This window comes from Pollachius pollachius (assembly GCF_949987615.1).
Source record: "Pollachius pollachius genome assembly, chromosome: 15".
NCBI classification, from domain to species: Eukaryota; Metazoa; Chordata; class Actinopteri; order Gadiformes; family Gadidae; genus Pollachius; species Pollachius pollachius.
In genome coordinates, this window is record NC_136948.1 from 7,462,518 (window position 1) to 7,489,274 (window position 26,757).

The following is a 26,757-nucleotide window of genomic DNA, read 5'->3' on the forward strand; positions in this document are numbered from 1 at the left end:
AGAGGGGGAGCCAGGAGACGGTGTCTCTCGCTGTGCCCTACAGTGCTTGCTCCTCACCTCTGATGGGCTTTACGGATCCAATGGATGCGTCCCACCATTACTTGCTTGGCTCTACGCTCATGGACATCGGCTGCTGCTTTTTTTCCTTCCACCCTCCTCGCTGTCCTATGCTGGGGCTGGCCCCTGGGCGTCTCTTGTAGTGCCTCCTACAACGACTGCTGTTGCTTGCTAGTAAGCAGCTGCCTTATCAGCACACGGGCGTCATGGTGCATCTCATTGAAAATGCACTGACCTGACAAGCCATCCGACAAACCGAGCAAACGTCAATGTCTTCAATGTCCCCACTGGGTTTTGTTCGTTTTTTTTTTGTTTTCTTTGCATACACTGCTATTTAGCTCCTTGAATGTGTGACTGCAAGTGATTGCAACGTGTTTTCGTTGTTTATTTTACTTTATGTTGGAAGCATTGATATTCACAGATGAGTAGGTGACCCAAAAAAGTAGGATTTCGTTAAGGATGACATGACGGAGAGATCAGAATTGGATTTAAGATAGGAGAGGCAGAAAGAGAGGCTCTGTATTGAATGGACTCCCCTCCTCTGATGCACAATGGTTTAGGTTAAAAGAAAAGGAACACAAGGCCGGCACAATGAAGTTACATGCTGCATTGTTACATAAACCCAGGAGGACAGAGGGCAAGGCTTGATGAACAAGGAAACAAGAGTAGGATTGTGTAGGAGGGATGGAGCAGGAAAGAGTTGTTCTGACTTTTAAATGTAAAAAGTGCCTAGGCTCAGATTTCCCTCGTTTATTTTAGAGCCCTTGCTGGAGACCACTACAGCCCCACGGGAGTGAGGGAAAAGAGAGAGTGCACACAGCTCCATCGGAGGCCTCTTAGTCTCTCATTCGGTTTGCTATGTATCTCTTAAGCAACTCTCTTTGAAGGACCTTTAGAATGAGCAACCAAACACAGGTTCTAGACATTACTAGATGAATATGAAGGTCTCCAATTTGTTGTTGGGGAAAAATCTGCAATGGAATATTATGCTGCATTTGTGTTAATATCGTAGGAGTTTGAATAAGTAGGTAAGTTAAGGTGAGGTAAGATGATGAAGCTCAGGTTGAGATCGAGGTGGCCGGGCAATGTGTTGTTGCTGGGGGACCAATTGAGAAGCCTTTGCTTGTGTCCATTAGTCGCATCCTTTGGGTGATCAAACTGTTCAGGGATTAAACTGGGATAGGGTTTAGGTTCTCCCATCATACATCATACAAGACATACCAAGCTGTTCCCATTCAAAAGGTTTATTTTGCAACATAATGGACTGTGAATATGTTTGTTTGCATGGAATAGTTTTCTTATATTGACACTTCAAATATGCATTTGATGCAAGGCAAAAAGTTGATATTTCAAAAGTTATACCAGCTGCCTTGTGTTTAGATCAGTGTATCACTGCCACTTCTTGGTATGATAACATAAAGCTTCAATAGGCAGTGTACACTGATCAATACCTTCTGGCTGATGCGCAGTGATTGGTAACATGGTACTGTTGTAGGTGACCTGGTTACCACTTATAGATTCTACTCATGGGATTATTATTCCTATCCCTGCTCCATTCACCCATTTCTGTCAACGCTGAAAATAATTGTCTCTCCTGTTCATCTGTGTCGACCTGCCTCTCCTGTGACTTTGTGTGTGCGTGTGTAGAAAGCCAAGCCAATGCACCATGGGGATCTATTTTTGGAAATCATTGGCCACAACAACCATGGAGAGGCACTCAGTATCAACAGGAAGTGTGCTTGTGCACACGGTGCTCTGCTGTGTCATCAGTACCCTTCCTTTAAAAACGGCTGTGTTCAAACGACCATGGGGGCAGGCATAGTCCTGGGGGTGAACTGCCACTCGTTGGCTTGAAAGGAGCTTCATTGCTAAAGCGCCTCAATGCATTTCGTGCTTATTAAGATACACCTTTTATTTCAGTGTTCATTCAACATTATGTACCATGTGACTGATGTAAGTAGAGCTTTCAGTTGAATGTAAGATACTCGCTTATGCCACTACACATTTATTGACAGTGGTTTATTACAAATTCAATAGGCTTCAAGTGTAATTTACCTCTTCACTATTGATTGTTGATTCGTTATTTAAGGTGACATTCATCACAACCAGGGAACACTCAGTTTGACGTCTTTGTGCAAATACCAAATCATATTTGGCCGAGACAGTATGACATTTGTACAAAAGTAAAACTAAAGGATAGAGACCTTACACATGTTGATCGTATGGAGTGTGTGCTAAAACTGAATCAATTGTTGTATATTTTTCCACAATGCCTTATGTGGTTTCTGTTCATTGGTGAGGATGATAACGATGGTGAACTCAAGACTCTCAGAAGACTCCAGTTGATCAATCGTCTGGTTCAAAGAAAAGCCTCATGCACTGACACATTTCCGATGTATGTAGAAACGAGATATCTCTGGGCCCACTTGCAGAATGAATGTAATGTTTCTGTTCTGGCACTTACGTATGGAAGACTTATTTAACCTTTGGGAAAAATGTAGGTTCAAAATGCACCGACTTCACATGCTAAACCCATTCAACTTTTTTCCATGGTTAAATAATATTCTGAAAAAATGTAAATGTTACAAATGTTTTGATAACATTGTATTTCAACCAAAATATTACACCCTTATATACATACCAACTAATGAACTGGGGAAGAGAAAGCTCCTTTATTGATGCACACACTAGCTCGCCATAGGTATAAAACACACTTTACGAAGCCTATTTATCAATTGAATGTATTTATGTATTTGTAATTGTTTGTGTGCTATGGCAGACGAAACTATTGAACTAAGCACATTTTTCAACTGTTTAAAATAATTACTGCTGAAATATTTACTTCAAACTATTTTGTTAATGAAAGTTTGTATTATTATATAACGAAGATCAATACAAAGTTTAAATCAAGGGTTTTACATAATATACATTAAGTACCGGGTTGAAGTAGGTACACATTCATCATATATGTCAATACAAATTGTCATTCAATGGTAAAAAATGTAAAAACCTCTACCTTTTTAAAATTGGATTTGAGAACATATTACATTTACATTCAGCAGACACTTTTATCCAAAGCAAATTACAATAAGTACATTTGTCAATATAAAGAGAAACAATATTAGTGTCTGTACTAATATTGGGATATATATATATAATATATATATATTAATTAATATCTTATTCATTAATGCCGTAAGCATGATAAATGACAAGCTAATGTGATGAATGTGTATAATTCACCTCAACTCCAAATTAGATTGCAATGTTTATTTTTAAAAGTTCTTGCTTTCATATCTTGCTTACCATTGAAGTAAGCAATTTACGTTTTTTCCAAATTTTATGTGCAATCCTCTTTGTGTATCCTTTACTTGAGCACAGATATATAATGTATGACTGTAGTAAATGTTTCAGGGCAACATTTTCATGTAAGCCTTTGTCTGGTTTTGTAAGGCAAAACTCAAATAAATACATTTCAACTTCTAGTAGCGCAACTTGTGAATGTATTGGTTGGCTGAAGGGAGAAGCCAGTTTGATGGCAACATAAATGCACATATTGTTTAACTCAAAATACTATGATTAGTTTTTTTCTGGTTTAGGGATTGAAGGGAAACCTATACTTGGACGTACTTATGTCTCAATTTCTAACAATGATTTACGCATCATGTTGAAAATGGGGCAAACAGTGTCCTCAGAAGAACTCTTAAACAGAGCACTTCTCTTATCTGCAGTCAGCACCTGAGCTGCTAGAGGGACATTACTGCTGACAGCTGCGGGCTGTGGAAGCACCTGCTCAGCTCCAAACAGATGCTTCAAGGAGGTCGTTGCTACAGACTCCTAGCACATAGCATACAAAAATAATCTTTATGTGGATTGGGTTGTGTACAAAGTTATTCTTATTAAAATATACTTTGTTGCATTAACACAAAAGAAGCTTATTATATTCCTATAGGCCTGCTCGTCCTAAACTAAGATTTTGGAATATGATAGATGATAAAGTAGGCAAAGTAGACGCATTGTTAATCATTTGTAATTATTCATATGAATATGTTTTGTGGTACTTTATAACATTCACAAAACTAAAGATTGCGATATATATAGAACAAAAACAGCCCTTCATTCCCATACAGTCCCGTGTATGGGCATTTCCGGGTGCTGCTTTAAGAGCCTCTTTTAATTGTGCATTTTATTAAAAGGGGTGAGATAATCAGAGCAGCTCCACTGGTGATGTGGTTTATTGCAAATAAATCCCACTTGACTTGGCTTAAGTATCCATTATTGAGGGACGGATTTGTGGCAAAGTTACATTAGACTGATGAATTCACTGTTGCTCACTTAACAACCCAGAGCTAAAGCATTAATCCTTTTAAAAGTCTACGTAATACACCGTCAATGACGCAATACATACATGTATATCTATTTAAGTGTACACTTGCACATAACACACACGGCATAATGTACAAGGATGGCCCCCCAAATCCTCTTATTAACCCAGGTTTCTGGGTTTAGCAATGGGGGAGATCCAGTCTGTGCGGTAAAGTGCTGTAAAATGAAAGCTGATGCATGGAAATCCACTGGTTTGAAAAGGTATCTCTTACAGCAGTGGCTACTGTGAAACTCCACACACAGGGATGAGGGGATAATGGTCTTGATGAAAATGAATATACAGAGAGCCCAGAAAGTCACTCCATCCATTTGCCATCCGGTCTGTTGCGTAAGTGACCGTCTGGAATGACATCACCGTGGATTCAGGTCGCTGGGATCAGGGAGAAGAAGGCACAGAGGGGGACAGAGGCTAGTGGGGAAGGACAAAGGGAAAGAGATGGTTTAGAGGGGCCGAGGAGCTAAGGGGATAGAGGCTGGCAGGCTGAGAAGCTGGACAGGTGGATGGAGGAAGGAAGAAGTGAAATCTGAGACAATGAGAGTGCAGACTACAGACTTCCTACATGATACGGCGTCCAGCTATCTGATATCACTTTCTGCGTTTAAACCTTGAACATGCTGTGCTGTTGTAACCATGGCTGCAAGCTTTAGCAGAAAAAAAAATGGCAGCAGCTTGGTTTGAATGTCACAGAACATGCATTATTACACTTGACATCAGAATATCAGATCAGAGGAAATTACTTTATGGTATCTCTAGTACTCCCACAAGCAAGTAGAACGTTTTCTGTCTACTTCTGGAGTGTGTATAGCAGTCTTAAGTACAAGACATTATCTCAAATTAAATTAATTATTTAGACATCTCCCGCCCACATTGAACTTAAAGGGCATTAGCTAACCATTAGCTCTCTGGACTGCAGCTATTGGACACATTTGAACACATTGGGGCACCAGCCAGGGCACTAGGAATTTCCTTTGTAAATTATACACTAATGGATTCATGTTACATTGATTTTATAGCACTTTACCCAAATAAGACCTGCAAAGTTCAATTTGATTGTTTCTATGTCTTTAAGTATCCTTAAACAGGGGCAAACAAAGAGCACATCTGAAACTGTCATTAAGGACAACGATACCATGACAAACATAAAAACATTATGGAAACATGTACAACAAATGGTAAGACCTGCTGCAAAAAAAATGTTAAGCAGCAGATTAAATCACAAACATCAGGAGCTTAAATTCATTGTACTTGGACGTATCCAGCATCCCTCGATCATAGAAACCATTGTGTTTACAATAAATGTTTTAAGAGACAGGGAATATATACAACAGTGCTATGTACAAAAGGCATGCTGTTGTTAACTGTAATAATTTTTATATCTACATATATATAAAAATAAATGGATTAAAGGACAGGGAAAAAAAGCACCAAATATATATTAAGAGCAAAGAATAATTGTGCTGATTAATGTGTTTGCATTAGTTATGAACATACTGCAGGGTGTACCACCTAAACAGAGTTTACTGAACACATTGATGTGTGTGGCATGCTGGGTCTATCGCTACCCAGCCTTTTGTAAGTGCTACAGAGTGGAGAGACGCCGTCGATTCTTCCACAACTCTCTCCTGATACTCTGGAGGAGGCCTCGAGAAATCAGATCCTTCAGACAATCCTCCAATCAGACCAGCGCCCCACTGCGCATTGGCAGTGTGCCCGGACTCAAGCTAGACTCCTGGGGGGGGCTAAGGTTTCACCTGGAGACTCGTCCGGAGGTCTGCCGTTCTGCCGGCAGGCAGACTGGTGGGCACCACTTATCCTCAGTCCCTGGGCACTGGGCAGGGTAGTGGGGAGGAGAGGGGAGGAACTGGGCAGGGGAAGGAAGTCCGAGTTCTCGGCATCGTCTGGCTCTGGCTGTGTACTCCGGTTTCCGTTGGGCGTGGTGATACAGCCGCTGTGTCACTTCCCAGCAAAGGGTGTGCCTTCGCCCCTCTGCGCAGCCTTCAGAAGGCCTCTCGTTGAGGTTGGCGTCTCCAAGGCTTCTCAACCCCCCCCCCCCCCCCCGGAGTTTACAGTTTATTTTATGTGCAGGTCGTAGATTTTGGTTTCCGCTCGCAAGCACGCTTGTGTCAACATCGGTCCTACCAAATTTCCCGTGTTATTTCTGTGATGAATACCATGTGACGGGGGAGGGGAATTACCGCATCACTGGTGCCCATTAGTAATTGTATTACTGTAAAACAAAAGGTACAATGTGTGAGCCCAGGAAACACGTTAGGAAAATAGCTTAAGGTACAGGTGGCCCTGGGTGAAACCCACTCTGGGTCGCCAGCAGAAGACTGTGGATCATTGTCCACTACGGCCAAAGCCCAGCTCGGTTTCTGGGGTTGCCTTCGTTTCTCCATCCTTGTGGAAAAAGCGCATTGGCACCTCAGCAAACTCCAGGATCCTGTCGCATACTTGTTGGAGTTCTCTTTTTTCGGGGGGGGGGGGGGGAAATTACACTCTCCTGCTTGAAGCGTTTTGAGGAAGCATCCCGGTGTCTTTCAGTTCTTCTCCTATTTGCTCATGCGCAGATATCTTGGGTCCCGGGGGTTGTCCCCTCAGTCTCCGTGTTTGTGCACGTAGTTGACGGGGAAGGTGCCGCTTCTCGACGAGTCTCCGTCGATGTGACCGACCTGAAGAGCAACAAACGCAAACCAATCAACAATCAGTTCCACTTTATCAATCAATCAAACTTTATTTGTATAGCACCTTTCATACAAGCAAATGTAACACAAAGTGCTTAATACAACCCCCCCCCCCCACAACACACCCGAAGATATTCACACATGTAAAAACTATCCCCTCCTCCCCCTCCGACCCATCCATACCCAAAGCGATAACTTTGTGAAAATAAATAAATAATTTAATAAATGGATAAATAAGTTGTTTAGTTAAAAGCCTGACTAAAAAGGTAGGTTTAAAAATATCGACACCCCTTATCCCTTCTGAGAATCAATCCTCGGTAAAGAGATCCCCCTGAATATCCCCCGACTGCAATGAGGAAACGCGGGAGAGTGTAGTACACTCACCCACCAGTGGGGGTCCTCGGTGGCCGTGACCACGATCACCTCGTCCTTGAAGAAGGCCAGCTGCTCCGAGCCCACCGCCCTGCAGTCCACCAGGGCTTTGACGCGCTTCTGCCGGGGTCGGCTGCCAGACACCTGGTGGTGGAGATTCATTTTGTGTCTCGTGTTACCAATGGCACACATCCACATTGACTGGGAACATTCACAGATTAGTGCGAGGTTCATGTTGGGCTTGTGACTATGGGGAAAGATGGGCTGGAATATCTGCAAGTATTATCTGTTGAAATCTTACCAAAATAGGAGGGGCTAGGTCTTGCGGCCATATCAATCCTAGCCGAAAAGATTCGTGGTTCAACACTGTCCACACTTTCTGTACATCCTTGAGCAAAATACTCTAACACCCCTACCGGCTCATTTACATGTAGGGGACTTAGCAGACTTGTTTATCAAAAAGTACTTTTGTACTTTGTTGTTAAGGACTCCCTTGAAAACGAGACGGGTTCATCTCAAGGAGTTATTCCTACTAAAGAAATGAAAACGGACTTGCAACCATTACGGCACACAACGTTGGTAACAACGTTGGACTTGGTCCTGCATCCCCTACCATAGCGTTCCTGCGTTGCCGTGGCGGCGGTATGATGACCAGCGTGGGCGTCTGGGCGGCGGGCGGTGTCGGGGGCGCTCCGTTTCCCAGCAGGCTGCAGTACAGCTCCTCACTGGCGGTGGGGCAGCTGGTGGGCGTGGCGACACACTTCCCCTGGCCCCCCGACCCGCTGCTGGTCCGGCGGTACGAGGTGGTCTTCTCAGAGCTGGGGAGGAGGGGGGGAGGGAGGGGGGGCATCAGAGACACATCGGGATGAAGCTCTGAGGGGATAACTGAAGCCACTTGTAGAATAATAATAATAATAATATTAATAATAATAATACATTCTACTTGTATAGCACTTTTCTAAATACTCAAAGTCGCTTAATATAGTGAACACAGAATAAAATAATTTAGTAATAACGGATGTAAGTAAAAAGATAAAATTGGTTAAAATTGGTAGCTAAAAAATGGAAGACTAGGGATAGTTCAAATGAGGGAGAGAAGGGACGGAGGTTATGTGTTGAAAGCGTTCTTGAAAAGGTGAGTGCCTGAGTTAAAGTCGTATGACTACTTTTCAACAACAGATATTGGTTATCAAACCCAGAATCTTTCGGCTGGGGGGGTTCAAATGGGTCTTCTGTAATAATTGGTTAATAGTGAGCTCTATAAAACTCCAGCAGAGGGCAATGTTAGGTCGGGTTAAATCCCTTACAGTGTGTTTATAATGACATTCTAAACACTTTGTATCACTGTTTCCTCACCTGACGGGGCCGATGCGGTTCTGAGACACCGACTGGCCCTCCCAGGACATGGTCTGCCTGTGGCCCCGGAGCACCACACTCTGACCCTGGGGAGATCTGGGTGGGCGGCCCCCCTGGGTGTCGTGGCCGGGTGAGGGGGGGCTGGCTCGGGCCGGGGAGTTCTGGTAGGATGAGTGTCTGGGGCTGTGGCCGGGGCTCGTCTCCGGGGGGGCGAAGGAGATCTGGGGGTCGGAGCGACCTGCAGGAGGCCGAGAGAAGATGGGCTGTGGTTGCTGAAGGAGGATGGCAGGGAGGGCTGCTCGACTACGGGGAAAAATCATCATCTCCAATATGTTGGTCAATATGGAAATCACGATTATTCAAACGATTCTTTTTGAGTTTGAAAACATGACGCATTTATTCAGCATATCTCTCGAAAAAAACCTTTGTAAATGAGAACTGAGTTTTTACGAATTTAAATTTACGAATATGTATCCAGCTGTCCTGCAACTTCTATAAAACATTTAATGAATAAACTCAATATCCTTAAAAAATACCTTTTCACCTCGATTATATTAGTTTGGAGATCGTTTGACGCAAAAAAATCGAAATCGCAATCAAAATTTGATCAATCGCACAGCCCTAATGGCTGCTATGGAACACAACACCATACAATAACACCGCATTCAAGATGGATGATGAACACAGCTTTAGGAACCCTTCTCTCCGCCTTCAGCCCACCTCTCTGGATGGATTTGACGGGCAGCGGCGGGGGCATGGACACCTCCGAGGGTGCGCTGCTGCTCGGGCCGGAGGTCTTGTACAGGAAGTCCAGGTTCTCGTAGGTCTGACACGGCCTGCTGGCGCCGTTCACGCCGCTCCACCGCGTCGACGGCGCGGCGCCACTCGTGGGAGCGGAGGAGCGATGGATCCGGGATAACCTGGGGCTCGCCTGGGCAACGAACCAAGACGTGAGGACACGGGAGTGGTCTTCGATCCATGTATACTATACGTATAGCCATGTATTATTAGGAGCGTTTCCATCAATCAGTTATATTTGTCATATTTGTAATATTTGCAGGAAGGGGGCAAAGCTAAAATATGAATTCTAAAGTGGATTTTTAAGTCATGTGACCCCTATGGTGATGACGGAGTCAAGAGTAGTTTTTGTTGTATACGAGGATTGGGTTAACCTAGCGATTGTTAGTGCTTTGCACGTGGTTCTATGAAAATCCTTACTGTACCGAGCGACGTATTGTTGCACCTGCTTATGACAAATGTACTTATTGTAAGTCGCTTTGGATAAAATCATCTGCTAAATGCCCTATATGTAAATGTAAATGTAAGAGCATATGCTTACAAGGTACAGCCAATTATTGTGTGGCGATAGATTGTAAGGTACAGCTTAGTATAAGAAGCGCACATACATCGATATACTGCACGGTGGAAAACTAGCCTTCTACAACACATGACCTGAAGAGCAGTACTCACTTAACTTCCGTTATAGCTAGCCTTAATTACACTCTGTTTAGGGTGGCCAACTAAACATGCAGAAGCCCTAAACATACTAAGTTTTAATGCGAACTGAAGACCAAAGTGAATCTTTGGCCCAGATCTTTGTGTTTCATATTGAGTCAGTGTCAACCAAGGCTGATGGTTCAAGTGCAGGCCTTTACCCTGTCATCCAGGTCATCCTCACTGTCGTAGAGCTCCTGAGACGAATCGATCTCCCAGATGAACTCCACGTGGATCTGGGAGTTAAACTTCCCACTTTTGGCTAGCTCCAACTGAAATCACATGTTTTCCATAATTAAAAACTTTTAGCAAAGAGTGTGACGAAAATTAAAGCTTCAAGACTACTTTTTAACAAAGAGTGTGACGAAAATTAAAGCTTCAAGACTACTTTTAAACCACTGCTTCTTCCAATACAAATTCAGAATTCTTGAAAACGCACATTAGTTGTTATTTCAGACAGGAACATACAACACTAAACACTGCAATGTTCACTCAATAAACCAGGACATTCCAGCGGGTGTGGTTGACGAGGACAGCGAGTCCGTTCAGTAAATGTTACACATGAGGGGGCGAATGAGTATAGGGTTCTCTGCTCATCCTCTCAGCACAGGAAGTTATTTCAAGGGGAATGTGTCCGGTCATTGGAGTTCACCCTTTTTTTGTTTGAGGATGGCAGGTCCCTCTCCTTCCTCCCTCGACAAAGACTCAAACAGTGGCTTACTTCCTTCCATTACACATAAGCCCTCACAAATCATTTTGATTTGGTGCATTGAATTGCTTAAGGCAGTGGTTCTCAAACTTTTTATACCACGTACCACCTCACAAAATATTTGTCTCCCCAAGTACCACCATTATGACCGATGTTATAAAACATAACAAAATACAGTAGTGTAGGCCTGCAGCCCTATTCAACCACTTACAGCTCACGCAGGAGGCATATTAACAATTGTATAACAACATCCTTTTTTGAAAAACCCTAATTATCATTAAAAATGATACGACTAAAGAGAAGGTATAAGGCTGGGCAACGACTCGGTTGTAAGATGACGTTTGTGATGCGATGGTCTCCCAAAAAATAAAATCTTTACTTTTTTTGTGCGGGGGGAATTCCTCTGCGTACTACTAAATAGTGCTTCGGGTACCACCACTGGTACGCGTACCACAGTTTGAGAACCACTGGGTCAGATGCAAGGTGGAGTTGCTCACCAGCTCGATGGATTGCGTCTGCTGCAGCCTCTGTGCGATATCCAAGGCCGTCTCTCCGGATGTGTTTGCTAGGAGAGGCGTAAAATCAACAGTTTGAAAAAAGGACCATACCCATCTCGGTGATCAAAACAACTCATTTGTCAAATTGACTTTGTGGTGATCCGATGGTTGTGCTCACACTAAAGAGCATTTATGGCAAGAATGTCAACAATAGCAGCAGCACTTTGGCCTTTCAATTTGGCAATTCACAGTTTGTTTGTCAAACAAATAACGCTTTCCCAATAGTGCTATATTGCTAGCATTAACATTTGGGGCAGCAAAGTAATCTTGAGACATGATATTGGTAACAAGTGTGTACGCGTGTTTGCGGGGCACCTGTGTGCAGGGCAGCTTTCCCCTTCAGCAGCAGTTTGAGAGACTCAGGTTTGTGATGCAGGACACTGTAGTGCAGAGCCGTGTTGCCCTCTGCTGTCCTCTTCTCCAGACAGTTGCTGTTGAGAAACACACAATGTTTCGTACAGGGATTCCCATTTCGCCATAATAAAGGTTGGGGATAAAATACTTGATAAATGAAAAGCTTTGTATTGTGTACAAAAGCGACAGTTTGTGTCCCAACCTGTTCTGAATGAGGAAGTCCACCAGCGCCAGCGAGCTCTTCTCCTCCATGAGCACGGCGAGATGGAGAGCCGTCTCTCTGGTGTCCTAACACAAACAGACACATTATACGGGTGAACTTCTGCATCTTATAGACGCACAACGCTGTCCAGCCACTCAATGAAACAGTGAGGGTGGGAGCTATACAAACCGAGCACCAGCTAACACATATATTGTCTATTGTCTTTCATGTCGAAGGTTTTATTTAAGAAGGAAAATAAACAAAATGATTAGTTCTTGTTTTGTCATGAAATGCACATGCGTCATTGTTGTGCTAGTGCGCTGCATTATCAGGTTTCCCAAGAGTGATCACTCACTTAGAAAGTTCCCTTGGTGAGGATTTGCATCAACATCTCTGTTGTTGGTTCATTACTGAAATGTTATTTTTTCCCCAAACAAGAACTTATTTTGAAATAAATGGAAGGTGACAACTCTTCAAATAATATCAAATAAACCTTTCAAAAACAGGAGAGAGAGAGTGTTTTTCACAAATGGACAAATAAAATACATGAGGGAAGGGGGAGAGGGTGAAAAAAACACCTTGTTTTTGTGACTTGTTTCTCATGCTCTCAAGAGACAAGTTGTGACTCACAAGCTGGAATAACATCGCACAACGTCAGTAATAGGACAGAGCTGGCCTAACGTCGCATAGCAGGGAGTGGAAGAAAAGCGGACCGGGCTTGATTAAAGAAACAAAGAAGAGGCGTAGAGGAATGGGAACTTGATAACATACAATTGAGGAAGAAATATCAAGCTGAGGAAATAGATGGCTTTTCCGATTGTGGTCTCCAACTTACTCTGCCTGTGTGTGTGTCTGGGTGTCTCTGTGTTTGTGTGTGGGTGTTCGCGCATGTGTGTGTGTGTGTGTGTGTGTGTGTGTGTGTGTGCGTGCGTGCGTGCGTGCGTGCGTGCGTGCCTGCGTGCGTGCCTACGTGCGTGCGTGCGTGTCTGCTTGTGTAATGACTCTGTTCAGTGGAAATGTTATTCATAGCTCCATGGTTTGTCATGTCGAGGTATTTGACCACAGATGGTTCAGTCTGATTCAGGCCTGGCTGTCGGTCCAAAAAGAGAAAAGCATCACGGGCGCAGCAGCGCCGGTGTATAAACGATGCTTTACCTGTCCCTCGGGTAGCTTGAGGGGTTTGGCCAGGTCCTCCCCTTCAGCGTAGAGCTGCAGAAGGGAAGTGATGTCACGACCCCTGACGGCGGCGAAGGCCCGGCAGGGGTCGCCGTCCTCCCGCCGTACGACGTACCGCCGGTCCACGTACTTCGCCACGATGTACTCCTTCCTGGCGTTCCTGGGTTTGGATCAAGTTGACCCGGAAAAACAAACATTTTAACTGTTAACCCTTTCAGGTTTGATAACCAAAATGAAAATATAGATTCAGAGATAGATGAATACTTTATTTATCCCGAAGGAAGTTCAAGTTAGGGTGACTAACTCAACATGAAATTAATGTTAGTGGGGTGGGAACTTACATGTCACTTTGTGGGAGGGGCTTAACAGAGTCATTGGGGAGTCCCGCCTCCATGATGTCATTGAAACGTGTGTTGCCAATACTGACGGCCAACTGAAGAGAAGGAAACAAGAGCATTTAAGTGATTAATTGCTGCCGGGATGTTAAGGGCATTTCAGCAAATAGCACACAAAAATGCTAAAAATAAATTGTCCTACCCTGGCTTTAATAAAAAAATGGGAGGAGCAGCAATTCAAACGGCAATAGATTACCAGGAGCTCGGAGGTGCTGAGCACGTCCAGCGTGAGCGACTGGATCCTGGAGTAGTGGACCCCCAGCTCCCTGTGGATCCCAGAGCACTCGATGCACGTCAGGATGCCCAGGTTGGTAGAGAGCCATGTGGGCTCTGCGGTAGAGAGAGGGAGAGAGAGAGAGAGACAAACACATAAGTAGACAGAGATGGAAGGAGGGAAAAATACATCAGACCTAGATAAAGACTAACTGGAAATCTCTAAAGCAGCGATTCTTAAAGGTGACATGTTATACCCCCAGGTGCGAGTGTGATTAGCCATTACAAGCCGTTTTGACATCATCAGCCTTGTCTGACGTCACAAGTGGGCGTGTCCACCTAGATGTATGACTGACAAATGAGGAACGTTTGCTACAGTCCACCCGGTAGGCTGGTAGACTGATCTATCCAGCACACATCTAGGTGGACACGCCCACCTGTGATGTCAGGAGAGGCCGATTTTCAAAACAGCTTGTAGCGGCTAATGACACTCTCAGCCACACACCTGATGACATAACATGTCACCGTTAACTTTTTCACAAACTGGTTGTCTTGCCGTCATTTTCCCCCCACATGACTTTGTCAAAGTACAAGGACATCATGCACGTTGTTAAAATAACAGCCAGACTGGCCATAACCACACCGTTACAATTTTTCCAGGGAGCAGGGACATTTAAGGGAAACAAAAGGCCTGTGATTGGCTGACCTGGGGCTCCGCAGTCGGCGCAGACGTCGTTGCCGGGCAGGTGGTGGAGCTCGGCGATGACTGCGCGGGACAGCTCCTGGAGCCCGCTGTCCTGAAGGTGGAGCTGGTCTCCGCCCAGCGCCGTGTTCAGGGCCTCCTCCTTACTGTTCTGCAGCACTGACACCCAGCTGCACGCAGACACAGACACAGACACAGACACACACCTTTGAAGAGGGGGTAGGCAAGGTGACAATTGATTATGTTTCCAATTCAAACATGGAATTGTGCAACGCACAATTTGTGCATTCGGATTTTGGCACGTGCATACAGGACATTACACAAAGACAGACAGAGACACACACACACACACACACACACACACACATACACACACAAACACACACACACAACTGTGTGATTTTTTTATGTATTCTGGACATACAATAACTTTCTTTCTTTATTATTGCATCTTTCTATGGGCTGCTGTAATAAGTGAATTTCTCATGTATATGATGAAATAAAGGGCTATCTAACTTTAAAGAATGGGTAAGCAAGGACAATAATTGATCATGTTTCCAATTCAAACATGGAATTGAGCAAGACATAATTGGTACATTTGTACTTTGGCATGTGCATACAGGACACTATACATACAAATATATTCCTAAATGACACACACTCCTTCTTGGAGTTCAGTCGACAAACTTGTTTTCTGCCCAATAACCATTTCCCGTTGGGATCATCCTGTGGCCTTGTAGTGTGTGCATGTCCCAACACGCGTGCTCGAAGTTCCAGCGTTACTCAACAATCAAAGCTAAATCAATGATACTGAATATTAGTAGCACTCACAGCCTCCACTCTTTACTTAACTTTCTTTTGTTCCTATTTGCCCGAATGCAAGCCGATGCTTTCATCCGAGGTGACTTACAGTGACTTTAGAAGCATGTCATTAAGGAGCAGGTGGGGGGTTAGAGACATCTTGCTCAAGGGTTCTCATAGGCACCCCCTTTCTACACTACACTGTGCATGGGGATCACACCCAGTGCATGTTGTCTGAGGGTGGAACAAACACCCTTACCCCCTGCACAATCCTGTCCCTCACTTCATAACCTCCCCCGGAACCACACTGCTTCAAAAAGAAGGTACTTGTTGCACCGTTCGGAGATGACTCTCTCCAACCGCTGTGAGAGACGGAGAGACGGATTAGGGTTCTTACATCAAACACTCCTCCTCGTCATCTGCCTGGAAATGGTACGTACGATTGCCTAGGGGAACAGAGAGAGAGAGAAAGAGAGAGAGAGAGAGAGAGAGAGAGACAGACAGAGAGAGAGAGCGAGAGCCAGAGCGAGAGAGAGCCAGAGAGAGAGAGCGAGAGCAAGAGAGAGCGAAAGAGAACCAGAGAGAGAGATAGTGGCAGAGAGAGAAAAAATGTGTTTAGATCCATTGGTGTGTTATAGAATGGAAACACCGTGGGATGAAAACAAACGTTATTTAATACAAATGTGGGGGCGAATGAGAAACTTATCCAACAAGCTTAGCTTAAAATAATCTTGGCACATCACATTTTCCGGACTGTTATACATTCAGGATAAGAAACGTGTTTGGAGGGGTTCAAGATGTTCCGAGGAGGTCGGGAGGTCAACGGTTAAGTTTTAGGGGAACCTACGGGTGACCAGGTCAAAGGTCCTCCTCTCCTCGGGGTTGGCCCGCACCTGGCAGGTCAGCAGGTTCAGCTTAGCGGGCGGGCGGTTGATCTACACGCGCACACACACACACACACACACACAGACACAGGCACACACACATACATACACACACAAACACAGACACAGACACACCTAAGTCAACTGCTGTGTTGTCGTAACATAGCTTTTTGCATGATTACAGGCAGGCTTGTATTATGAAATCAGAGAAACATGGTTTCAGCAATGCCTGTTACTACCACCGTTGCTAGGGGGGTGTTGAAATCCGGTTTATTATGCCGGTTTGTAAGGTGGTAAACTGAAGACCTCCGTATTGATCATGTAGTGTAGTGTAGTGCGCTCCAGTGATCCGCATGGAGAGCTGCCTCCTCTTACCGTGCTGTGGGAGATGGTGAGGCAGCCGTATTTCACCCCACACTTCCTCTTCTGCCACACCTTCCTGATGCTGCACACCACCAGCGAAGAAGAAGAAGAAGAAGAAGAAGAAGAAGAAGAAGAAGAAGAAGAAGAAGAAGAAGAAGAAGGAGAACACAGGGGTTCATAAGAACCTCATCCTGCAGACATTGCAACGCTGATGACGATAAGGCTGCAGTAGTGCACGCGCAAGAGTTTCCACCATACGATTTAAATTTAATAAAAGGTTGATGTAGAGTCTACTTCAACCTTTTTTATTCAATTTGAATCGTTTGGTGGACTTTTTATTGAGTTTCAAAAGCAGGGCTGCAGACTGCAGTGACCCTCTCTGTGCCTGCTTACGTTTCCCAATTTCTGTTTCCATTCCCATGAGAAAATGTGCAAAAAACCCATGGTTGTCTTAGTCGACCACATCCCCCAGTTAACCACGCACAATAATCTATATATATTGTGTGTATATGGTCATTTGGCACACACACTCACACATATACGACCACACACACAACACACACAAACACACACACACACACACACACCTGGAGCGACTCAGTTAGCCAGTCTGCCAACAAGCTCCATAGCAGGGGCCCCCTACTGGATCGTCCCCCCCACCATAATGAAGAACAGCTGTGCTGGAAGAAGTCAAGAGTTCCCCTCCTCTTTTTCCACGACTTTCAAACTACTTTTTTGCGATCTTCTCACAGCACCCGACAGAAAGATGTACTTTCCTTTAAATGCTTTCCCCTCCCATTTAAATCACAGCTCCGACCTGTTCCACGGCCTGACACCTTCACTGTTAAATTAACACTCCTATTCAGTCATCCTTTAAGCGCAGTAACTCTGGTTAGACGCTGGATTAAGTCCAGAGACCGTTCCTCTCCGGAGCCAAATAAGGCAACAGAGGACCATCACAGAACAACAGACGCTAAGCAGTGTCGGGCGGGCGCAGGTCAAAAAATAAAGAGCAACTCTCTGGTTTGGATCGCTCGTCCGTCGTGTCGGCCTACCCACCCATCGCTCTTCTTCAGCAGAAAGCCAGACTTCTCCGTGCCGTACTTCTTGTTGCCCTGCGGTTGGTGAATGCTGTAGCCGTTCCCCGAGTTCTTCCTGTTCATGTACTCCTGGGATACAAACAAGAGACACAATATATTTATTGGGATGAAGGCAGTTAAAAGGGATAATACTGCATTTTTGAGGTGCACAGTCGGAATGAATGACACGCATTCAAACATGCATGAACTAACCCAAAGAATGGGTTAGTTAGAGCACCAGCCTTAAAACCATTATAGTCTAGACTGAAATACAGGCAAAGTCCATTTTATTGGTACAGCCCTTAATCACAGTTACAGTCTGAAAGGGATTCTAAGCCCCATATCATACAATATGACACCCCATAAACCTAAGCCCACTAAGAAGAGGCCAAAACCAAGTGAGGGAACCTCCAGGGAGAGACGCCAAAGGGACAGATATATAACGGTAGCGGAAAGACTACTCCATAGTGCCTCCCAGAAGGCGATTGGAGATGCATCAGTTGCGCTGAGCAGACACTGATGAATGAACGTTATTTAAGTGAGGCCACTTGGACTTGGTGAAGGTCCCCTCTACCTCTTTGCCGTCCACCTGCAGCAGCAGTCTGAGAGAATCCCTGAGCTGGGACAGCTGCCGCACCTCCTCGTCCTGGTCCAGACGTACCTACACACACACGCGCAAACACATACACACATGCAAACACATACACACACGCAAACACATACACACACACAGACACACACAGACAGACAGACAGACAGACAGACAGACAGACAGACAGACAGACAGACAGACAGACACACACACACACAATACACAAACACACACAGCCCACAGCCAGTTAGCCCATCCAATATCCATTTCCGAATTAAACTTAAAGAATTGGTTGGAACCACATATCCTGCAAAACCTTTTCCCCGCATCAAATTAGTTCCTTATGTGGCCTTTAGCTCTGGGTGTGGAGCAGAGGTGCATCACTGGTTCATCCAATAAGCCCAGCCTAATGCATGATGGGAGCAGCTCACGACTAGGGTGTGGAGGCACCCAAGAGAAAGGGAGGATTACAAATCAGCACAATCAAAGGGGAAGTCTTGTGCAACCGGTTCGACAACAGCACACTCTGGGGGGCACCAACTGATCAGGATAGGCCTTGAACCTCGGTGTCTGTAAAACACAGTCCTGGTTGGAAGAATGTTTTGGTTTTAGCTCCATGTGGGCTAGGGCTCTGGCGTGCCTGGGCTAGTCGCCGCTGCCGCGCTCTCTGCCATGCAAAACGAGAATAACCTCTAACGTCTCCAATGTTTGTTTCCATTATTGCCAGGTAGCACCGTTTTTAGAAAGACTTTGGAAAAACCGACAAATGTTGGGACACTTTGAGAAGAGGCTGTGGTTCTGGAAATTTACGCAATGTAACTGAACTCAGTCCGCTCAGCTGGGGGCAGTTATTGAATAGTTCTGGTGTCTGTTCCTAAAACCTCAGCCTTTTGTAACAAGAGCAACAACAAGTCTTCCTGGCCCTCTGTTTTCCAGTTACTTCTGCTACAAAGCCAGGAAAGAGAGAGAGAGTGAATCAGTAAGTGTGTGTGATGCTTGTGTATGACGTCATCAGGATAAACATGGCCACATATGTGTGTTGTGATAAGTATGCTGAGTCAGGGACATGTCCGATAACAGGGCCTGAGCAGCTGCAGGGAAGCATGACCTTTGACCTTCCAGTTCAGTAACTCTGACGACTCCAAAAATAATGATAACAAGATTGATACCACAGCTCAGTACTGCAGAGAGCATGTTCCTTGCTGCATGGGGAAATTTCCATCGGGTCTGCCAGAAGCTAGGTCGTAATGGTACACAACAAAGTATATATATATATATATATATTATATATATAACATTTACCGTGTGGACCGAGGTGGCCAGCTTCTCCACGAAGGGAGTTAGGTTCTCTGCCGCTTTCAACCCATCCTGAAAGAAACTGACAGTGGGGAGAAAAGTGAAACAAAAACAAAAAAGGATGGTAGATACAGTTCAGTACATCAAAACATTTCCACAGTAATTTAGGGTTTGCTTTCACCAAAACAAGACACTCACCAAACATGCCTCTCACAGAAAGCGGCATTCTTTGGTTAAAATTGGCAAATTGTACTCCTATCGTGGAAACTGGAAATTAAAGCTGGAATCAGGTGACTGAAGCTAGAAACCTCAACCGTTGCAAACTGCTGATGTGCAATTCTGAGCGAGAATCAAATCATTATAGTGGCCAAAAGGACAAATCCCTTTTTCTTGTTTTCTCTCCATTTATGACATATCCATCTATGACCTAATGTGAGATTTATGGTGACTTGTAAAAATAAAACTCCAGAGGGACAGTTTTTTTGCGACGAATCATAAATCCCAGACTTAGTTTGCTGCAAGAGAAAAACAAACATGTGTAGGGGACGGAGAGGCCTGGGGAGGTTTCGTTGAATCATACCTGAGCTGAGCCTGGAAGTACTTTATGAGGCTTTGGAGAAGATCAGGGCCCTGTCGGACCTTCAGCTCTTGGATCTTCAGAAGGTACTAGAAAATGAAACACAGACGGTAAAGAAAAGAAAATTAAATGATGGCGCTGGTCGGTGTAAAATAGTCTGAGTTATTTGCACAAACAGTCATCTGTGAAAAAATAAAGGGAAAACATTAAATAAGCTTTTGTCAAAGTCTGTGAGTGAAATGTCCACTCCTTTCTGTTTTGTTTAGTCTAGCAAGCATCTGGAACTGTGTTTGACAGGTGTTGGCCACTTTATATCAGGTCAAACCTTCCCGTGACCCTCCTCTCAATACAAATATTATTGATCAATTCATTCTTAAACGAAACAAAACATTGGCCTACTCAAACAGTTATTGTGGCCTAGTTTTGATAATAGCTACTATTTTGGGATTTTCAATTTCCTGGAAGGACTGACTAAGATATCAGTACTCTTCATAAAACACAGTGTACCGGCAGATACGCTAGACTTGACTGCAGTTCCGCAAAGCAAGATATATGGGCCAGTGTAAATTTAAAGTCTTCAGCTGGTTTCAGTCTTCTTATTTCCACCACTTTAACCCAGGGCCTGGGATCGCTGCTTATGGAGCATGACTCTACTCCGAATGGTTACTACAATAATGTCCACATGCAATAAATCTCCTTGGCATTTAACTGTTGTCACTTTGATCCGCACATCAAGAGGGAACGACGGTTTTTGCTAGTAGCCTTTGCCCTTGACGCAAGACCATGTTCAGTTCAGACACATGAATCTCACTCACTTTCTTTATTGTTAAAAAACGTCCAACCACATGTGGCCAAAGCGGATGCCAGGGTTGTAATGTTGATTTCAGAGCTCCCAAGACCACCCGTACGATGTGAAGCAAGTCCACCGCAGTCATTCCGGCTGGTGCCGTGGTGTTTTGCCTGAATCCACCTACCTCACACATCTGCAGCTGGAAGACCCTCCTCTCCCTCTCCATGTCTTCTCCTCCTTCTGATCCCTCCGTCCTGATCAGCCCCGGCTGCCTGCTCTTCTCCCGCCTCTCCTTCTCCAGCTTCACCCTGGCGGAGGAAGGAGAGGGAGACGACGAAGGAGAGAAAGAAAGGAAGGAATATCAATCGGGAGAAAGGAATAAAGAAAGAAGGAAACAACAAGGGCGAGAAAGAATGAGAGAGAAAACAAAGAAAGGGTGAGAGGGAGTAAGAAAGGCAGAGAAGGAAACAACCAAAGACAGAGAGAAAGAATGGACACAAGTGAGAGAAAGAAGGACAAATTTAGAGAAATAAGTGTTCGATTTGATATACTTATGGAAGCTCTTTCCTTCTCCTTGCACGCAGGGGAGAGGGGAGGAATCGGATAATAAGCCTAAAAGTTACAATTCCCTCCACACAATATAATGAAGCACATTAAAGCAGTGCCCAAGAAAGAATCAAATAATTTATTAAGTGAGCTTGTTCAGAAAACGGGCATTGGTTTGATTGACAAGCTCTGGTCTTGGACTCAACAAAAGTGGTCTTGACTACAGCTCTGCAAGAAAGCAAGACCCATGCTGTCACCACAGAGGCAAATCATGGTGATACAATGTTTATTAGTAGTGACGCTTTAAGCACGTGCATGTTTCTGCGACTTCATTGCCGTCTACCCTTTACGCTCCTGCATGTTGCAGAAAATATACAACAGTGACCACTGGATTCACACTTTATATTGGGGTAACAGAATAAGGTGCTAGGGGACCTCTTGGCTAGAGCACATGTGGTGCCTGATGATGTAACTGGCCGTACAGTTGACCTCCTGCGCCACAAACTGTGCCATTGATGCCGTGTGTTGGAACCGCTCCATGGAGGGTTGACAAGTGTTTCGCGTTTCTCTTCGGTGACAAATAAAGTGAACCACTCACATCTTTGTGTCGTACTCCTTCCAACTCTTCTCCATCTGTTTCTTTAGCTCCTGGTGGGAAAAAGGAAGGGGGAAATTAGAAAAAGATGCGATAAAGAACAGAAAGGGATGGATGATGTTGGGGGCGAGGCGAGGTATAAACACAGAATCCCCACTGGAGGTCATGAAGACTTAGACGCTTAGATTCTGCCAAACAACCAGCTCATTCATTTTTTTTTGTCCTTCTGAGGTCTTATGTTGGTGTATAAAACTTCTGAAAATCCCATAAGACATAGCCTGTTTTGCTCTTTCAATATTCAGCAATATTACCTGCCAGCTATCGGTTCACAAAAAGTTTGAGGCTGACAAAAATGACTCCCATAATTCAGCAATATCCCAATCAAGCCTCTGCCGTTATACTTAAAATCAGCTGCAGGCCAAAGACAATCAAAGCTAGAAAGCCTTTGATTGCAATGGAACAACAACTGCACACTAGCTTGCTACTTTGTCAAGGTCTACACGTTACAGCAGGCCAGATAATTTGTATCATGTAAATGTATTAGTACATTTCCATTTGTGTGCAATCAGTGAAATAAGAGTCTGTTGACAGTCGCTTTGGTGGTGATTCAGAGCAGTTAATCGTTAATGAGCATCAATGTAATTTTTCGATTATTAGACCAATACAGTTGCTAGAATACTATATATCAACATTCATGGAATGCCTCTTGTCCATTCAAATTACCTGGTCAGATCTAACTATATTTAATTGTAAATAATTTAAATGAGCACAAAATTTCATAACTGAACATTTATCAACTGTTATTGACAGATTCACTAATTCATCAGAAAATGCCATGCTATCAACTCCTATGTCTTGCTAAGTGTGCATGCTGTCTTTATTGACCAGGTGCTGCTACAGTACAGTGATTGTTAGTCAGTGTGTAAGTCTGTGGTTACTGGAGCCTAGTTGCACAAACTTATCAACAGAGATCCACAGGAGATGGCTGTGATACCCAGCTGGGGCTATCATACACAGTCACAACACTATCCATCTGGCCTTCTTTGGTCCTATTCATGGAATACTTCCTAATAAAGGGTGGCTTACGTACAATGTACCAAATAGGACACTGTGTAAATTGTTACTACAGTTAACTTCTACTGACTATGTTTCTCCCCTTTGTTAAAGTAAAATACGAAACACAGACTTGCAAACATTTCTGTTGCATCTCAACCAGTAGATGCAGGGAAGTCATTTCAAAGAAGGGTTTATTTCCACTGTGTAAACACGACTGTATGATCCCACTACGCTCCCTCGACTGACATCAAAGGGCGAGCCATCAGCAGGACTGTGTAAAATAGTGTGTGATAGCAGCTAGCCTCACCAGCCGTCCCTCCCTAGTCTCTGTCTTCAGGACGTTCTCCAGAGGGAAGGCCATGATGTTGTTGAGGTTCTGCACCTGTAGAACAGCGGCGGACATCAGTGTAATTAGCTTTCACTATACATTTACATGCACTCATATCTCAAGCATTTAATAGATACACTTCATTAAGAGGCAGGTAGGGGTTGGGCATCTGGCTGGCGCGCACGCACACACACACACACACACACAGACACAACAACACACACACACACACACACACACGATTATGAGGTCTGGGAATTATGGGAATTATGAGGTCCATTCATGTATGATTAACAAAACGGTGAGTCAGCGAGTGTTTTGAGGTTTATAAATTAAACAAAATAAAACACTACAATGCAAGAATGTCTAGAGGACCTCTCGGGAGTATGATTCAACACCTCGAAATGCTTGCTGGCCTTGCAACGGGATTAGTGTCAGACCACAAAGTGGTTTAAAACACATCCATGCGGCATGATGCAGAGTCATAAAAATCAAGCAAAACACAAAATTGAAAACACACTCGTTTGAAGGTCTCTTAGCCTCTGCCAAACACACACACGGTTTGCATAACTGTAATCAGTAACTCTAGTACCAGGGATAACGTATCCTGCCCCCTCGACCCCCACTGTGATAATGACAGAAAGGGTTTCTCCGGCTGTGGTTGTGACGGGATAAGACAAATTCAATCAGTTGTTGCCTCAGCCGAGGTACACCTCCATGGAAGACTTAAGTGAAAACAATATTTAACCTCATTTTACAAAAGTATATACAGACCTAATTAATATAACTGATTAGCCCATTTCAGACGATATTACACACATTGACTTCTGTTGGGTCTGACTTACGACTAAGCACCACGATCAGATAAGCAAGTATTACATCATCCCAGTTTATTGACGACGTGGATAACACTGGGAGTTTCCGCAATGGTTCACACTGGCCTCGTATAACTAAAGAAGGCGGTCAACCTAGTTTGTCAGGAAACATCGATTTATGGGAGGAATTTGGCCACGTTGGTTTTGGTTGGCCTCCGAAAGGCTAGGGTAGGGAAAATCCTGCATGTTTGACCCTGAGACAGACATACAGACCCACACACAAAGAGAGGGCTTCAAGTAGCAGCACACACACTCGATTACTTTAAAAATCCTATTCTGAGTTTCATGAAAACACTTCCTACTCACACCCCCCCCATAGGAAACGATCCCCTGTAGGACGTCGACTGAAACCTTCCCAACGGGAGGGGGGGGGGGGCTGAATGCATGTCCTCATTCACGCAAGGAGGTCCGGGATAAATTAACATCGCCATGGAAACAATTGGTAGGTGGGTTCCGGACTCCCCCGGATTCAGAGCCTCCAGAGGAAAAAGCGTGCAGCTGTTGAAAAGCCACTCCCTGTACAGCAATAGAGCCATGCGCACACATGCCAAACACACAAAATGTGACAGATTTGGGGGTCTCCTGCCACAGAGTAGCACCTTTGCCATCAGCCGTCATCTCAGCAGACCCATAGACACACATAAACACACACCAAGAGCCAAGCAAAAGTGATTGAGAGTTTCATTTTAGGGTTGCAGTAAATCCGACGTAAACCTGTGTGTTAGTGTGTGCATGTGTATTTGTGTAGAACTTGCTGCTCAGGTTTAGTCAGCCAAGTGTGTGAGCTACTCAAATAAAAGTTCAGAAAATGTAATCGCTGCAGATGCCTCCTTGAGGAAGGAAGCCTCTGCTGGCCCTTCCTTCCTCCCGTGGGGGCTGTGTGTCCTGCAGACCGTCCCCACTCCTCACCAGGTTCTTGAAGAGTGACGTCACCTCCCTGGTGAACACGGCCAGGTTCAGGAAGCCCGTGGATACCTCGTTGTTGTCCTGGATCAGGTGGCTGTTCCCCAGGCTCTCCAGGACCTCTGTGTAGTGCTCCTTGTTGTCCACGTGGGCTGAGGCACACCGGGGAAAAACAAATATATTCAGTGTCGGGCAGTCCGTCTGTAGAACTGTGTTCCCTCTTAATGGGATGTGTCGATGTTTTGAGGATTTTTCTCAGAAATAGGACAAACACCCATAGTAGATTGAGATTAATTCATTTTTACCATTTTGGATTGTGTATAATAGTTACATCTCAAACTCCAGAAGTGTAGGGATGTTATACGATGAATATATACATACCGTTAACAGAAAAGTAAAGACTAAAATTGACACTCGTATAGATGGGGTAAAAGGGGGCTAATCGTCATGTCTGGTGGTGAAGGAAGAGCACTTTGATTAAAAGTCCCCTGGCAAACACAGTCCAGCCATGTGTTCTGAATGGGGACCGGGTTGCATTCATTTTGGGTGAGGGAACAAAGAGAGACTTGTTAGTTTGCCAGGCTAATGTTGATCCAAATCACAAAAGGTCCCTTTCCCAACTTGGGGTCCTGACCCCCAATGTCCCCTGTGTGTGTGTGTGTGTGTGTGTGTGTGTGTGTGTGTGTGTGTGTGTGTGTGTGTGTGTGTGTGTGTGTGTGTGTGTGTGTGTGTGTGTGTGTGTGTGTGTGTGTGTGAGTGTGTGTGTGTGTGGATATTACAACAAAATATGCCTTGGTCTGGTTGAATAACAAATCAAAGACAATCTCCCTCTGATGGCTGGCCTGCTATCACACACAATACTGTAGAATCTAGGCCTGTTATTATATACACAAGACTGTACAATTTACGACCCAAGGAAGTTGCTATCTGAAACATGTGTTTTTTTCACAGTTTGTGTACCGATAAATGAAAAGCTAGTATGGGAGTGCGACTTTTATATAGGGAGTAGGTGTAGAGAAGTACAGGGAGCAGTGGTGAGTCTAGACCACATGCAAAACATCATGACTGTTTGAGGGGTTCAACTTCAGAATGAGAGAAGGGGGACGTCCTAGCATTACTGGAACTGACTTGTACGTTTTTACTTTATAATGAGTAAGGAGGGAGACGGAGGTAGAGGGAGGGAGAGAGAGAGAGAGAGAGAGAGAGAGAGAGAGAGAGAGAGAGAGAGGGAGGGAGAAGAATAGAGAGAGAGAGAGCATTGGACAGGAAAGGGAAAATACAATTTTACTAATTGGTTCTACTCATTCTACAGTACAACCTATCTAAACATCTCTCTATGTCTCACTCTGGGCAGTTGGACATTTGACTCACAATTGTTCAAAAGATTACAAGCTGAAGCCTGGAAATGAGAAG

The 26,757-nt window shown here is 44.4% G+C and overlaps 1 protein-coding gene across 2 annotated transcripts in view; it reads right to left on the reverse strand.

Moving 5' to 3' along the window:
• Nucleotides 1–2,083: 2,083 nt before the first annotated feature.
• The window catches only part of asap3 (ArfGAP with SH3 domain, ankyrin repeat and PH domain 3), a 29,900-nt gene continuing 5,226 nt past the window's right edge, over nt 2,084–26,757 (reverse strand). Inside the window, exons 3-26 of one of the 2 annotated variants that reach the window (XM_079752122.1) lie at nt 25,351–25,496; nt 23,546–23,620; nt 22,186–22,235; nt 21,226–21,349; nt 20,255–20,340; nt 19,681–19,756; nt 18,361–18,447; nt 17,767–17,876; nt 16,720–16,789; nt 16,308–16,395; nt 15,858–15,906; nt 14,663–14,829; nt 13,940–14,073; nt 13,690–13,781; nt 13,328–13,508; nt 12,173–12,258; nt 11,932–12,047; nt 11,557–11,624; nt 10,512–10,622; nt 9,577–9,787; nt 8,857–9,094; nt 8,114–8,318; nt 7,517–7,644; nt 2,084–7,116 (exon numbers count right to left, since the gene is read on the reverse strand). In XM_079752122.1, the coding sequence (XP_079608248.1) occupies nt 7,005–7,116; nt 7,517–7,644; nt 8,114–8,318; nt 8,857–9,094; nt 9,577–9,787; nt 10,512–10,622; nt 11,557–11,624; nt 11,932–12,047; nt 12,173–12,258; nt 13,328–13,508; nt 13,690–13,781; nt 13,940–14,073; nt 14,663–14,829; nt 15,858–15,906; nt 16,308–16,395; nt 16,720–16,789; nt 17,767–17,876; nt 18,361–18,447; nt 19,681–19,756; nt 20,255–20,340; nt 21,226–21,349; nt 22,186–22,235; nt 23,546–23,620; nt 25,351–25,496 (2,810 nt within the window). In that variant the 3' untranslated portion in view covers nt 2,084–7,004. Of the gene's footprint in view, nt 7,117–7,512; nt 7,645–8,113; nt 8,319–8,856; nt 9,095–9,576; nt 9,788–10,511; nt 10,623–11,556; nt 11,625–11,931; nt 12,048–12,172; nt 12,259–13,327; nt 13,509–13,689; nt 13,782–13,939; nt 14,074–14,662; nt 14,830–15,857; nt 15,907–16,307; nt 16,396–16,719; nt 16,790–17,766; nt 17,877–18,360; nt 18,448–19,680; nt 19,757–20,254; nt 20,341–21,225; nt 21,350–22,185; nt 22,236–23,545; nt 23,621–25,350; nt 25,497–26,757 lie in introns of both variants that reach the window. The other variant, XM_079752123.1, reaches the window with a different exon arrangement.